Source organism: Zalophus californianus, chromosome 3, assembly GCF_009762305.2.
Source record: "Zalophus californianus isolate mZalCal1 chromosome 3, mZalCal1.pri.v2, whole genome shotgun sequence".
Lineage (NCBI taxonomy): Eukaryota > Metazoa > Chordata > Mammalia > Carnivora > Otariidae > Zalophus > Zalophus californianus.
The window spans coordinates 21836778-21853320 of record NC_045597.1 but is presented as its reverse complement, the minus strand read 5'-3'; the positions used below and the strand labels follow the sequence as shown (position 1 = coordinate 21853320).

At 41.6% G+C, this 16543-nt stretch overlaps 1 protein-coding gene across 2 annotated transcripts; it reads left to right on the top strand.

Annotated features, from left to right (window-relative positions):
• Positions 1-2443: 2443 nt before the first annotated feature.
• Positions 2444-11920, top strand: SLITRK5 (SLIT and NTRK like family member 5). Of its 2 annotated transcripts, none has more exons than XM_027591223.2 (2): positions 2444-2579; positions 5731-11919. In XM_027591223.2, the coding sequence occupies exon 2, from the start codon at positions 5739-5741 to the stop codon at positions 8613-8615; it is 2877 nt and encodes a 958-aa protein (XP_027447024.1). In that variant the 5' UTR covers positions 2444-2579; positions 5731-5738; the 3' UTR covers positions 8616-11919. The 2 variants fall into 2 exon arrangements, with proteins under 2 accessions (XP_027447024.1, XP_027447025.1); XM_027591224.2 differs by lacking the exon at positions 2444-2579 and adding an exon at positions 3014-3173 and having other exon boundaries at positions 5731-11920.
• The last annotated feature ends 4623 nt before the right edge of the window (positions 11921-16543 follow it).

Genomic DNA, 16543 nt, shown 5'->3' with positions numbered 1-16543 from the left:
CTAAAATAATTGCAAACATGTTTCATAGCTTTTAGCTCGACAAAATTTATTTTTAATTGGGATAATAAATATTTCAAATGAAAATAATACAAAATCAAAAATTAAACCAAATTTAGATACTAAATACAATTATGAAGACTTTAAAAAGCGATTAAAGAATGAACTAAAATAGCTATTATACAGGTATTCTGAAAAGTCCAGTAATTGATTAAACCATTTTATACCCTTTCAGAACTTCTACGGAATTTGTCCACATTGAAAATTATGTCTGTGATAGAATGCCAAAAGTTTCCAACTATAAATAATTTTTACAGTAATTTTTAAGTTATGACACTTTAACACATTCATTTAAAAATATAAAAGCAATATTATACTTTAAAAATAAGTTTTCTAAAATATTCATATCATGTTAGAAAACGATGACTAAATAAAATATACAGTAAAAGACTTTTGTGAGTGAAGTTTAAGTTGTCTGTTTATATAAGGTAACTGCAGCAAGTGGCTATCATTCCCGGGGCCAAATGTTTCTAAATTCACAGGAAGTTCTTTTATAAGGTTTTATTGTCATTATCCAATATTACAGGTTACTTCTTTTCTTCCTCTCTTATACATGCCCTGAATTTAAACAAAATAAATTGTTTTCAAACAAAGTATGTATGGATTAACTGAAAAATATTTGCAAAACAGAGAAGAAATTTCAAGAAATGTTGCAAAACCTCAAGAGACTGCAATATAAACCACCTCTAGAGAACTTCTAATTTCACCACAGAGAGAGGATGTGGGAAGATATGTTTGTATATATGTCAGAATCTTTATAATTCTATATTTAATTAAGATATTATAACCACAATAGTATCCCAAATATTACCAAGGAGACAATATCAGTTCTGTTTAAGATGATTCCAAAAAGTAATTAATTCGTAATTAATCCTAAAATAAAATAGATAAAAATATTTAAGTGGTAAAACTACCCATTTATCATAGAATAGGTACATGTGCACTCAGCCTCCACTGGGCCACTTACACCCATCGACTTTTTTTCTATACCTGGGAAGGACTGCAGGTCTAATATTACAAACACTAGAAATATGCCTATGAATGTAAAGAACCCCTCTGGGGAGAGGTGTCTGGTTTCATGGAAAGAGACAGGAATACTTACTGTAGAGATGATGCTAGTGGAGTTTAGCAGGTGACTCTTCAAGAAACTCGCTTTCTATCGATACTGCATTTATTTAGGGGTTTCCAGCTTTTTAGTACACACCAAATGTATTCACAAACATTCTCTCTGAAAGTCGTTCACATTCCCTTGCATCGCTCAGACATACCTATAAGACGCATTTCTTTAAAAAAAATATTTATTAATATTTTAAAGAATAAAAAATATTCTTTAAAAAAATAATATATATATATATATATTAGCGCCCTTGTTTGCAGCTAGGATGAACCACTCCCTCTTCCAGGGTCCTTTAGAGTAAGTACATGAGACAGAAGCAGGGGCTCTATTATTCTAAATGGCATGAGGAAGGCAGGCGATCAGCACAGGGCTGGAACCGTCTGTCCCTGACCACCAACAAGCCTGGCACTGTCGGGGTTATTTCCACTCCTCCCTTTTTCAATCCAAGGATTGCACAGTCCCACGCTTGTGTTACGCACATGGTCCAAGACTCCTCCGTCTCCCACGAATGTGACATCCAAGGGGTGCTCCGATTGCACCGCCCGAATCCAGAGACGCCTTCGCCCTCGGCTGCCATCTATCGGCCACTGGGCGCCCGCTTCGCCTCGGGCCCACCATGTCTGCTGCAGCTTGGCTCGCACCACCGGCGCGACAATAAACAAGTGCACTGGACGGGGCCCTGTGCCCGAGCTGGAGCAGATGTCTCAGAGACCCCTGTGATGCTTACCGTGTTGCCACATCTTCAGCGCCCGGGAAGGAAGACGCGAATTTCTCTGAGTATTTTAGTGCCGCCAGGCTGCCGGGACACGCCACAGGCGTAGAACAACGCTGCTCCTGTCCCCCCAGGCCCCCTAAAGGATGTCGGAGATAGAGAGTTCCAAATAATGACGATCGTGCGCCGCATCTGGGGAAGGCATGAGAAAAACCCCTGCCAACACTGGGAGCGATGAAACCACCAAGAGGATGCGGGAACCGTACAAATACTAATTAGGGGCCGCGGCGGCGGCGGACTCGGAGAGGTGACGGCGGCGGCGGGATCCCACCGCGGTGGTCGCCCCTGCGCGGGGGGTGGAGGACGGCTCAGGAGCCGCAGCCGCCGCGGGAGTAGCCGAGGGGCCGGTGCCACCTTTGCTCGCCCCCTCACTACCATGTACAGTGTGCGCTGCAAGAAGAAGGCGGGCGATGCATGCACACCCCCGCGCCCGGCTCCCTCTGGCTAGTCCCCGGACGTGCGCCACTGACCAGGGGGTAATGTGGTGAAGACGGCGAGGAGGAACGCCGAGGGGGGAGGGGAGGGGCGGCCAGCGCGAACCCAGGCCGAAGGGTGCGTGGAGCCGGAGGCTGCTGGAGGGGGCGGCGGCTGCTGCTGGCTTGGAGAAAGTTGCCCCTTATGCAGATGGCAACTGTAAGTACCCGCCTGGGGAGTGCGGCGAAGGGTGCCTGGGACCCTGCGATCGCACGGTGGCGCGGGTGGGAACGAGTATGCGAGTGAGCTTGAGTGTGAGCGGGTGCGATCGCTCGGCGGGGCTGACCGTCACGTTGGAGGGGCCGGCGGTGCCAGGCAGCCCTCACGTCCCCTCCTCGGGCTCCGCGCCTCCCCCTCCAACAGCTCCCTTCCCGCCCCGCCCGGCTCCGGCTCCCGGCCCCTACCGCGAGGAGCCTCTACCGCCTGTCCTCCGCCGCCCCCTCCTCCTCCTCCCGTCCCTACCGGCCGCTCGCGATCGCCCCCTTCTACCCTCCCCCCCACACCCCCTGCCCGCTCCGACTACCGCGGAGAGTGCCGGGGAGAGCCGTTTGGGGAGCCCGGGAACCCGCGGTCGCCACCGCGGCGGCGGCCCCGGGCTGACGGCGTCCGGGCGCCTCTTTCCTCCAGCGGCTCGGACCGCACTGTTCGCCGCCTTCTTGCCCTGCCTGGGCTCGGGAAACCCAGTGCACACCCCAAAGAGGTGTTTTTTATAGGGGCGGCTATGATGAGTGGGCCATGGAGATGTGAGACGGGGTAAGTCGACCGTGTACTTTGCAAAAGAGGCTCGTGTGTGTGTGTGTGTGTGTGTGTGTGTGTGTGTGTGGCAGCGGGGTGGCTTTCTTTCCCTCTCCTCCCTCCCCTCCTTCCTTGCCTTTTTCTTCCTTCGCTTTGGGGCGGAGTGGGGGAAGGGAGCCTCACGTCCTGGAACTCCGGGTGCTTCTGCCTGGGCCGCTGTGGGAGCAGCTGTGCCCAGAGCAACGGGTCCGGCCTGGGTGCTGGGCTCCAGCCCGCGCAGCCCCACTCTGTTTAATGCGGGATGTGCAGGGCGATGGTCTAGGGTCTAAATCCTTTGGGGCAAACATATACAGTTCCTCCGCCCCCGCCCTCCAAAAAAAAAAAAAAAAAAAATCTGAGATGAGATACTCTGAAGAATGTGCAACGCACCCGCGAATTTACATCGGAGGTGCGTTTCCCAGTCAGAATGTCAGCCTTCCCCGGCTCATTCAACTTTATTTTCTCAGATTCTCGGGCTCCTTTGATGGCAAGGAGGAGGAGAAAGAGAGCGGGGTGAGAGGAAGCTCTTCGACCCCAGCTAACCAGAACTGAATTAAAGTTGTAAACGCCCCAGTTTAATACCGGCTGGACACAATTTGCAATGGGCTGTCAGAAAGGGTGGGAGGTGAATGGGGGCGGGGAAGCGGAGGGAAGGAGGGGGAGGGGACCCAACCCCCGCTGAATGGATGTGCAGATTTGATCCAGTGGAGAACAGAAATTTCAAGGTAAACGTTTTGCTTTCCACAGTGGGGTTTTTGCCTCTTTTAAGCCAGGAGTCGTTTGCGGTTGCGTTGGGAGGTCGGAGATACTTGTGAGGTTTATACACTGTGATTCCGATTCGTCTCGACACGTCTGGGTGGCCACACGTGAATGATTCGCAGGCACACTTGCACATGTGCGTGCGAATGCAGGGGCTCTTAATAACGCGGGCTGGATTCGGCTACGGGAGCCAGATCGAGGTCTCCAGGCTTGAACCCGTGACTCAGGCACGTCTTGGCTTTAGTCTGGGTTGTGATTCGACTTCAGACTTCGGTAGTGGTGAGGCAAAGGCAAGGTTGGCTGGAGAAAAGGCATGGGTTCTCAGAGCCCAGCATCTCTATCAAATTCCCGTGGTCCACCCCCCCACCCCGCCGCAACCAACACAACAGGCACTCACACACTCTCTTCCATTTATGTCCTTTCCTTTTTGAATACCGCTGTCGACCCGAAGTAGGAAGTCGAAGGAAGCCTTTAAGAGGACAAAAAAGAAATTGAGAAAGAAAAGGAAGAGGGGGTCCAATTGATTCCTTGAGGAGATGAAAATCGGATATTAAAGCACAGACCTGTGTCACTTGCTGTTCTTCCTCGCTTCATCCTTTCTATTTTGCCTGTTAATCAGCCCGGGTTCCCTTTCACTTAAGAGGGGAGAAGAGGGGGAGGGGGAGTAAAACATTGGCAATTAAATGCAATAAACAACTCCGAAGATGATGGGGATGCTGGTGAGGTGGTAGTTCAGTCCAAATCTTGCTAATTCAGTGGGGTTAGTTTTGCATACCGTGGCGACAGACGCTGAGCGGGAGGTAAGGGAAGCTTTAGCGCTGGTCCTTGGTTTACTTTTAGCTGATTCCCGGTAAGCGGTAGGAACGTCCTCTTTAAACTCCAGGTATCCAGAGGTGTTCCGGGATTGCGGATGCCTTCGCTGAGTTCTTTGTAATCCATCCTGCAGAACTATTTCTGTGGCTTAAAGATGCGGTTTGGTAGCGTCGCTGACATGATCAATGAGGAGAAGTGGACGCAGGGCGCACTCAGAGAAGCGCTGCTAAGTGGCACCGTGCATGCAATTAGGACGCTGATATGCTTAAAAGCGTGGTAGTGAAGTCCACCATCAAAGCAAACGCACTCTTCTTTTCTCCATACTCAAAGCTCCCGAAGACAATTGGTGATTTAAGAGCTTCTTCTGGGTCCTGTTGATGCATTATCTTACATCTTTTTTGCCTCTGAAAAGTATTCTTTAGGTTCCCACCCTGGCATTTCCAGTGATGGTTTAAAATAGCCCAAGTATTGTGACTCCTTGCTTTTTAGTGAAAATGGGAGACCTTCACCCTCAACTGTTAACTGAGTAGGTTCTGAAAGAAAGGCAGACGGGTTTGGTATAGGTGAGGTGGGGAACCTTGTAAAATGGTGCTTCTTTTCTCTTAAATTAGAACCATGAAACTGAACTGACAGCCATTTTATGTATATTTATGGATTGATTTTGAAAAGGGGGGGGAGCAAGGAAAAACACTAAAATGGGACTTTAACCTGCCTTTATCTTGTAGAGGGCAGCATGTTCCTGTTGTACTCATTAGGAAATGAAATCAACCTTTAAATCAAAATGAATATCAGATATTAATAAAGTCTGAAGAATGTCAGTGTTCCACTGAGGGGGGGGGTGTCATTCATATCCTCTCCTTCTGGATTTCAGAGAAATAGTATTAGGGATGAGAGAGACTTTCTTACTGATCCCTTAAATTTTTGTCATATTCTGTCGTTTCCTTTTTTCCTTTCTCCCTTGCAGGAGGTAAAATGCACACTTGCTGCCCCCCAGTAACTTTGGAACAGGACCTTCACAGAAAAATGCATAGCTGGATGCTGCAGACTCTAGCGTTTGCTCTAACATCTCTCGTCCTTTCGTGTGCAGAAACCATCGATTATTATGGGGAAATCTGTGACAATGCATGTCCTTGTGAGGAAAAGGACGGCATTTTAACTGTGAGCTGTGAAAACCGGGGGATCATCAGCCTCTCTGAAATTAGCCCTCCCCGTTTCCCAATCTACCACCTCTTGTTGTCTGGAAACCTTTTGAACCGTCTTTATCCCAATGAGTTTGTCAATTACACTGGGGCTTCAATTTTGCATCTGGGTAGCAATGTGATCCAGGACATTGAGACTGGGGCTTTCCACGGGCTGAGGGGTTTAAGGAGATTGCATCTGAACAATAATAAACTGGAACTTCTGCGAGATGATACCTTCCTTGGCCTGGAGAGCCTGGAGTACCTACAGGTCGATTACAATTACATCAGTGTCATTGAACCCAATGCTTTTGGGAAACTGCATTTATTGCAGGTGCTTATCCTCAATGACAATCTCTTGTCCAGTTTACCCAACAACCTTTTCCGTTTTGTGCCCTTAACGCACTTGGACCTGCGGGGGAACCGGCTGAAACTTCTGCCCTATGTGGGGCTGCTGCAGCACATGGATAAAGTTGTGGAGTTACAGCTGGAAGAGAACCCCTGGAATTGCTCCTGTGAGCTGATCTCTCTCAAGGATTGGTTGGACAGCATCTCCTACTCGGCCCTGGTGGGGGATGTGGTTTGTGAGACCCCCTTCCGCTTACACGGCCGAGATCTGGACGAGGTGTCCAAGCAGGAACTTTGCCCAAGGAAACTTATTTCAGATTATGAGATGAGGCCACAGACGCCTTTGAGCACCACGGGGTATTTACACACTACCCCAGCCTCGGTGAATTCCGTGGCCACTTCTTCCTCTGCTGTTTACAAACCCCCCTTAAAGCCCCCTAAGGGGACCCGCCAACCCAACAAGCCCAGAGTGCGCCCCACCTCTCGGCAGCCCTCCAAGGACTTGGGCTACAGCAACTATGGCCCCAGCATCGCCTACCAGACCAAATCTCCGGTGCCTTTGGAGTGTCCCACCGCGTGCACTTGCAACCTACAAATCTCCGATCTGGGCCTCAACGTCAACTGCCAGGAGCGCAAAATCGAGAGCATCGCAGAGCTGCAGCCCAAGCCCTACAACCCCAAGAAAATGTATCTGACGGAGAATTACATTGCGGTTGTGCGCAGGAGCGACTTCCTGGAGGCCACGGGGCTGGACCTCCTACACCTGGGCAACAACCGCATCTCAGTGATCCAGGACCGCGCCTTTGGGGACCTCGCCAACCTGAGGCGCCTCTACCTAAATGGCAACAGGATTGAGAGGCTGAGCCCGGAGTTGTTCTATGGCCTGCAAAGCCTGCAGTATCTCTTCCTCCAGTACAATCTCATACGTGAGATTCAGTCTGGGACTTTTGATCCGGTCCCAAACCTCCAGCTGCTATTCCTGAATAACAACCTCCTGCAGACCATGCCCTCAGGCGTCTTCTCAGGCCTGACCCTTCTCAGGCTGAACCTAAGGAGTAACCATTTCACCTCCTTGCCGGTGAGTGGAGTTCTGGACCAGCTGAAGTCGCTCATCCAAATCGACCTGCATGACAACCCTTGGGATTGTACCTGCGACGTTGTGGGCATGAAGCTGTGGGTCGAGCAGCTCAAAGTGGGTGTCTTGGTGGACGAGGTCATCTGCAAGGCGCCCAAGAAGTTTGCAGAGACGGATATGCGCTCCATTAAGTCGGAGCTGCTGTGCCCGGACTACTCTGACGTGGTGGTTTCCACGCCCACGCCCTCCTCCATCCAGGTCCTGGCTAGGACCAGCGCGGTGACCCCCGCGGTCCGGTTGAACAGCACCGGGGCCCCCGCGGGCTTGGGCGCGGGCGGAGGGGCGTCTTCCGTGCCCTTGTCTGTGTTGATTCTCAGCCTGCTGCTGGTTTTTATCATGTCCGTCTTCGTGGCCGCCGGGCTCTTCGTGCTGGTTATGAAGCGCAGGAAGAAGAACCAGAGCGACCACACCAGCACCAACAATTCCGACGTGAGCTCCTTCAACATGCAGTACAGCGTGTACGGAGGCGGCGGCGGCGCGGGAGGCCACCCGCACGCGCACGTGCACCACCGAGGACCGGCGCTGCCCAAGGTGAAGACGCCCGCGGGCCACGTGTACGAGTACATCCCCCATCCACTGGGCCACATGTGCAAAAACCCCATCTACCGCTCCCGAGAGGGCAACTCCGTGGAGGATTACAAAGACCTGCACGAGCTCAAGGTCACCTACAGCAGCAACCACCACCTGCAGCAGCAGCCGCCGCCGCCGCCGCCGCCGCAGCCGCCTCAGCAGCAGCCCCCGCCGCAGTTGCAGCTGCAGCCTGGGGAGGAGGAGAGGCGGGAAAGCCACCACTTGCGGAGTCCCGCCTATAGCGTCAGCACCATCGAGCCCCGGGAGGACCTACTGTCGCCGGTGCAGGACGCCGACCGCTTTTACAGGGGCATTTTAGAACCAGACAAACACTGCTCCACCACCCCCGCCGGCAATAGCCTCCCGGAATATCCCAAATTCCCGTGCAGCCCAGCTGCTTACACTTTCTCCCCCAACTATGACCTGAGACGCCCCCATCAGTATTTGCACCCGGGGGCAGGGGACAGCAGGCTGCGGGAACCGGTGCTCTACAGCCCCCCCAGTGCTGTCTTTGTAGAACCCAACCGGAACGAATATCTGGAGTTAAAAGCAAAACTAAACGTTGAGCCGGACTACCTCGAAGTGCTGGAAAAACAGACCACATTTAGCCAGTTCTAAAAGCAGAGAAACTCCCTTGGAGCTTTTGCGTTTAAAACAAACAAGCAAGCAGACACACACGGTGAACACATTTGATTAATTGTGCTGTTTCAACGTTTAGGGTGAAGTGCCTTGGCACGAATTCTCAGTTTCGGCGGAAGATACTGAAAGGGTGTGCAATTTCCTTTTAATTTTTACACGTGGGGAAAACATTTGTGTAAACTGGGCACATCACTTTCTCTTCTTGCGTGTGGGGGAGGAGAGGAGAAGGGTTTATGGAGGGCAGTTTGCTGCGCAGGTGACTTGTTAAAGGTCGCAGTTATTTTTGTAGTCGTTGGAAGTGCTAAGAATGGTGGAAGATGGCAGCGCATAGATTCTACTCTTCCTCTTTTGTTCCCTTTCCCTGCTCTCCTCCCCCATCCCCCCCCCCCCCCGCTTAAGCCAGGGGTGGGTCTAAATGGCTTTTGTGGAGAGATTAGCACACCCCAACATTAATAGAAAGTTTGTTCTCTCTCTTTTCCTCCCCCCCCTTTCTCTGCTTCCCACCCTCCTCCCTCATTATTTTTCCTTTCTTTTTAAAGGATGTGTTTGTATGCATTCTGGACATTTCAATTAAAAACAAAAGTATTGTGATCTGGAAAAGGATCACCATAGATGTGGACAAATCATTAAAATTACAGAGCTATATGATCCATAATTGATTAGTCAAAATAACTTATTGATGAAATATACAAATATTTTATTGTAGCACCTATTTTTATATACACATTTAGCATTTCTCTTTCCTTCACTATTTAGCCTATGATTTTCACAGAGGTGTCGCACTATATTAGGAGCTGCATTTCCAAAACTGAGTGATATCAGGAAGGCATTTTAAATCATTAAAAATATGGAGAACTTAGTGGGAAAATAGTAAAACCAATGCAACCCACCCAATTGGATCTGTAATTTAAAAACAAAGTGTATCCCATCGTATAAGAGAAAAAAATAGGGCAATTAATTGGGCCATTCGAGTAAGAATCATGTGCAAGTTTCTGGTTTTATTAGAGAAGATTTAAAAGTATTTTTATTAGTCAACCAAAACGATGTATTGATTTGACTACTATTGTAGCCGATTTTTGATTGTTTAACCAAACCGGGTTGCATTTGTACAGATCCACATGTACTAGCACCTCAGAAGACCAAATGATGGACTGTACAAATCTCTATACAATGTGTTTAATCCCTCTGGGCAGCAAGCAATGATGATAACCACAAACAGGATCTCTGTAAGATGGGGCTACTGTTGTTACAGTCTCATATGTATCCCAGCACATGTAATTTTTTAAATAGTTTCTGAATAAACACTTGATAACTATGTCAAAAATGAGGGACTGAAGTAGTGATTACTTAAAGTGCAAAAGAAATAGCGATGTGTGATTGAATTGCCATTATTAACAATTAGGACATAGTAGCTAACTTTTATTCTTAATATTAAAAATTTTCCCTAATTATCAAATTTGAATATATGTGTATATATGTAAATTCACCTTTGAAAATTCAGGGAATTATGTTTTCCTAAATGTGGCATTTAATGTGTTTATTAATGAAATTTCAATTGTATACTTTCTTTCCTTACGGAAGTATTCATCTAATACATGGACCGTGGTAAGTAATAGACTGCCTATTCATTTTTCTCCCAATGTTATGTATTTTGTTATGTCAGTATTATTTATTCAGTCTACAGTTGCTGTGTTTCCTAATTTTCCCGTATTCCCATAGTTTTCCTAATTTTAACTCATGTAAAACTACCTTCAACAATTATGATGGATAATTTATCTCAAGTTGATTTATATCCTAAATGTTCAAAAGTTGGTGAGTATAAGCTGTTCAACTCTGAGTAAGGTTTGACAGTGAATTTAGGTTAGTACTTAAGGGTAGGAAATGTTTGAATTAATCTGAAACTTAAGGAGCCATGTGCTTCATTGTTATTGGTGGATCGTCCCATAATCTCACCAGAAATGTGTACAACATCAAGGGCTGTTCATGAACTTTATGTTTAAAGAACACTTTCCATGGCATTCTGCCACAAAGAGGCAGCATTCACCCATGAGTAAATTGACAGTAAAAGCTTGAATTCAGATTGAACAGGTGGTAACAGTTTCCCTGAGGAATTAAAAAAAAAAAAAATTAGTAATCCTACATCGGTCAAGTGAAATAAACTATCCCCATTCTGTGCAACATTTTCCCTTCCAAAATTTTCTTTCAAAGGGGAAAGTAACAAGCTTAATAATGCCATGATATTATCATGAAAAGAAAAAAAAGTATCTCTTACTCTTCATCTACCTCCTCCATATTAGATACAGGATTAGAAAAGAAAAATAAATAATTGCATTTGACTTCACAATTGGGGTTGTTATTAATTTTTCTTTACAATGGGAGTTATTTTTTCAATGTCAAAATCACTTCCTCAATGTTATATGTAGATACAACAGTATTGTATAAATTATAGAATATTAATACAAAGTGGAATCTACCATGTAACTTTTATTTCTTAATTGATGCATAAAAAGTAAGAGATAAGAATTACATGAAATTAAAGATGTAGTTCTGAACAATATAAGTAGCTTCCAAAGAAAGTTTGTTCATGCATTTTTCAAAGATTTACAAAATAATATTATTATTTCAAGCCAGCACTATTGTGCATAATCTTGTCACATGCTCTTTCTTTAGATGGCTCATTGGACTTCTACTCTTCCTAAGGTGTCCAACCTTTATTTTAATATCAAAAATAACAATTATATGATTTATGAAAAGAGGTTACTTCTAATTTTTAAATTATATTTTTCCCAATTGTATTAAGAGGATAAAAGTAAACTTATTCCTCCTCTAATAAACTTGAAAATTTTTAACATGTAGAATTATGAAACTGTGTAGAATTAAAAAATGAATTATCTTTCTCCTTATACATGGCATCCAGCCAATACATTAACATATACAATAGAACATTAAGTTGTGTGGTTTTGAGTATTTGATTTTTGGTTTTTCAGGTTGTTCGCTGAGGAAACAATTAAATTGGGTATATCAGTGGTATATGATTGGATTAAGGAACCCTGCAAATTCTCTCCGTAGAATTTTGGAGAACAATATGTAATGTTTCAGGCATCAATTAAAATTTGGATGCAAACTAAGCTTACTCTTTGTGCTTGATCGATTTGCTGTGTGGATAATCTCATACAAATATATTTCCAGGTAGGCATTATGAAATCTTATTTTTGTCTATATATGAATATAGTGTAAATACTTAAATTATCTCAGCAAAAGTAAATATATTCTATGTAAGTGTGATAATTGGTATGCTAATATTCAAAATTATTTACAGCTAAACTATTGATTAAAGTTATGTGTTAATCAACTTTAGCATAAATATACTTGGAACACATCTCTCACTTAGGCAAGATTATCACCTTTACACTTGTGAAGTGTGAGATTTGGGTAAATGTCCTGGATATCCAGTCACTCACCCCTGTTTCCTCAACTGCAATAGGAAAATCAAACTGTGTGCAATGACAACATCACACGTAATGTGGAAAAGGTTTGGACTTAAGAACCTAATTTAAGATGCCAGTTTCTTGCCCTATGTTATTAATTCCATTCTTGTTACTAAGTTATGTTGTTAGCAAATTATTCAAATTAAATATGTATAGTTTCTTTCCCTATTCTATTTTTCCTGACTCTCTTCCTTTCTCCTTACATCTCCCTCCTTCTCTTGTCTCATCCTTTCTCTTCATTATTTTTCAGTAGGGCAAGAGAGAGAGGGAGAAGAGTTCAGTCCCTGTTTGAAATGCCAAAAACTAGCTACTTAATTTCAAGAGCTCAGTGGATTGTCCACAGTCAGGCAACTCCAAATTAATGTAAATAAAGCAGACCACAAATATGCTTCTAATTCATTCAGGAATGTGCTCTTGTTGCACTTTTCAGGTGGCTCCGAGTTAAGATATTTGCAGAGGTGGCAAAATATTTAGTTAATCAATTTTTAGACTAAATTTTAGACTGAGAAAGAAGAACCTAAAAACAAAACAAAACAAAAGAACCGATTTAAATGCTAAAAGACGGGAGCATTTAACTAATTGATTTTCAAAGGAAATAAAATGTTAAGAGGTAATTAAACTTACCAGATTAACTGTTTTATTTATGGATAATGTTTCTCAAACCCCTCGATATTCTCTACATTTTTGCTACTACAAATATACAAAATTAAAGGTGGATGGACATTAGTCATGTGCATAAAAATAATTATCTAACATCTAGATCCAAAGGAACTTTACATCAGTTAATACTGCATTTACCAGCTGCTCATTTTATCATTAATTTTATTTCAATTCAACATAGTGCCTTTCCTTAATTATCCATATATATTTCCATCAGTTCGTGTAGCATGTATATGACATACAAAAATATTTATCATCAAAGAGAGCATTGCATACTCAATTTTCATCTAGAGTTCTTTATATTTCAAAATTTTTTAAGTTATTTCAAATTCTACTTCCATAGTCTATGACATGATAGACTGAGAGAAAGAAAATAATTTTATGCAGTATAATGTTTGAGTGTGACAATAGTATAATACTCTTTTCTTCCTCTGTTTATAGCAGACTATTTGGCTTACAAGACACAGGTCAAATATTTCTCATGGTAATTGTACCAATATTATAAAATGAATAACTTTTATACTCATTTTTTAAAAGAAAAACATGTAACCTTACTTAAGTTTAAGAGTGAATTAGATTTCTTCTTATAAAAAATTCTGAAGATCAAAACAAATATTTCATGAAGAATTGATGTAATGCAAATATGAAATAATTTTACTTTCTCACTTTCTATTTACTGTCAAAAGTAAAATGTAATGCTGTATTGCATAATGCTAAGTATATCAGATACATTTTTATTAGATATCAGGAAATTCCTTTTATAGAAGAAGAGTAATGTTCCTAGAGATATGTTGAATGGAAGTCTCCCAAAGAGGTTTTTTTTTAACTAGGTACCTTCTTCAGAACATGAAAGAATATTGTGTATTTCTACTACAAAATGAACACATACGTGTTTAAAAATTACACGTTTCCAAAAGTGGAAATTATGAAACAGTGTTGTCAGGGATAAATTTTCTTTTTTAAATTTAACCTATGAAGAAATGGAAGTGTGGCTTTATTGAATTGAAGGCTCATTAATATCATGGTCTACTTTGACAATTATTTACAGATCATTAGGTTTTAAGAAATATTTTCAACATATCATGATATAAATTCAATTCAAATTTAATTTTGATTGTTCAGTATCGAATCATATATATGCAAGTAGGAAAATTTGGTGACTTTTCAGTGTTCTGGAATATACATTTTATATTTTCTTACAAATTTATTTCTACCACCAATAATAATTTCTAGTGGTGCCAACTAACACATGTTTTAAAGAATTTTATTTTATGCTTCCTTATAAACAAGACTTAATTTTGGATATTGAACCCAAATTTGCTATATATTTTCAATTTGTAATTAGCAATGTGCCTATTTAAATAAAACATGAAGAGTGGCAGTAAACCCATGTTAGTTGATTAGCAAAAGTCTTTGTCAGATACTACAATCAATTTTTTGACCAACATGTTTTGTCCATGAGAGAGGTTCATCTGGTTCATGTAGACTAAAAATTTAAATGTAAATATAAAAATTAATATGTAAAATGAATAGTTGATTAATAAAACATTTTACTTGTAATGATATATCTATTTAAATGATCTGTACAAAGGTCATGCTTGTTAACATTGCAGCAAAAGAATATTTTTACTAAATATTTAAGTCCAAAGTCAAAGGGTGTTTCACTTCACAAAATACTACTAATAATGGGGAACGTATATCTTTCCAGTTTATTTAAACCCTGAGTTTTAATATCAACTTTAAATCACCACTGATAGTATAAAGTTCAGAGTACATGTTTTTTCTTTATATTACTGCACTCTGCTCTTGATAAAGTTCCCTTGAAGTATACAAATACCCATAGTATTTTTCCTTTGTGTTTTTCTTTTGTTTCACATTTAGGTAGCAAATATTAAAACAAACAGTTATGAACCAGCACTGTTAAATTGTAAATTAAATTTCATTTCACTCAAAGAGTATCCTTCAATTTTATAATTATCTTCAAATTTTTAAAGCTACTCAATAGTATATTTACATAGGTACTTACAAATATGAACATTTAACTACTCATGTATGTCAGAGAATATCTGAAATCATTCACCATACTGCCATCTAAATTCACTCAATCAGTGCAATGATATTTTTGTTACTTTGTTATGATTAAAGACCCTCAAGTCTTAGATGAAAATTAAGTATTTCCTTAGGAATTTTAACAAGAAAAAAAAGTAAAAGATAAATATTGAGTGTTTGGATTCTAATCTTAACATATATTCTCCAAAGCTAACAAAATTGTATATACAGAAAACCATTTAGATAGGGTCTTTGTATAGAATTGCTAATTCCATATGGTTTATCTTTTGACCTATAAGTTAATAATGAACTCTGTCTTCATTTAAGAATTTTTACCTGAGAGAAGATATCTTTTGCATTGGATATACTTGAGTCATCTTGTCACATTATGGCTTTGATTTATCCTTTCCTTTTAAAAGTTCAATTTTAAACATATTGAAAATGGTCTCTATTATTATGTTTAATTCTTGCAACTCAAATCATTTACCTCTCAAAATTTTTTGAAAGAAGAAAAAGTTGTTATATTTCTTCAATTTGCTTACATGAATTTTAAAGGTATCCTCAAATTAATGACATCCCTTCAAAATGTTAAATTAAAAATATGATTACCTCACACTTTTCCTAATGTAACAATCAAGCACTATGTAAGCATGACAATGTGAGTGGGAGGATGTGGATATTAAATTGTCACTATGGACTTGTCACCCATGAGTAATCATCTTTGATACAAAACATCTAAATATGAAATTTTTCTTTGAATAGTAACATACTTAAAATTACACACATTGATCAACTGGGTAGCACATATAGTTTACAAAAATCCACTTTTGTGTGCTTATACATACTAAAGCAATGCTCGCCAAGTGGTAATCCACAGGCTAAATCCTGAAAAATCTGTCTTTTATTTGATCAGAAAATTTTATTTCCATTTAAAAAATAATTTTGAATTTGAATGACTTTAGGCTGCATAAGCACCCTCCATATTGTCTTAACTTAGCAGCTTCATATAATATCAGATTATCTTCTGGACCATGAGGGCATTTGAGCTTTTAACAATGTTTAAAATTTGTTCCTCCAAGATTACAATCTGTGTATTGCGATCATGAATTTTCAGGAAATGGTCTCTAGGAGCTCAGTTTATGGATGCTTTATATATATATATATATGAAGTAGCAGATTCTATGTAGGTTTATACTATAAAAAATTAAGTATAGGGAAAAAAGCCAGAATGAATAATTTCACAATCAGAGGAAACTGGTTTACTATATATGAATGTTCTATTAGAAATGTAAGTATAAAATTTACAGTGACTTGGAGTCTCCAGAGCCAATTTTGCAAACTGCCCTGACTCTGACAGGACCCTGGACATCCTAAAGGGGGCTGCAGTAGTAACTTCAGAAGTATGTTATTACAGAGTGAAAATTATAATCACAGCTCACAACAGAAGCTTTTCCCCAAATGTCTAACTGCTGATGTACTTGAAAACAATGCAAAAGGTCAATTCAATGAAAATATGTCAAACATCAAATATTATGAGAATCACTTCAAGGATGGAAGATACAACTTGGAAAATCTGATCCAATAGATTTAGGAGCAAAAATTTTTAAAAGAGGGAGACAGAATTGCCAAGACTACTTTTTCACTCTGAGAGAACAAAATAATGATTAGAGGAAATATATTCTTCAGTATTGCTAGGGATAACTTGTTTGT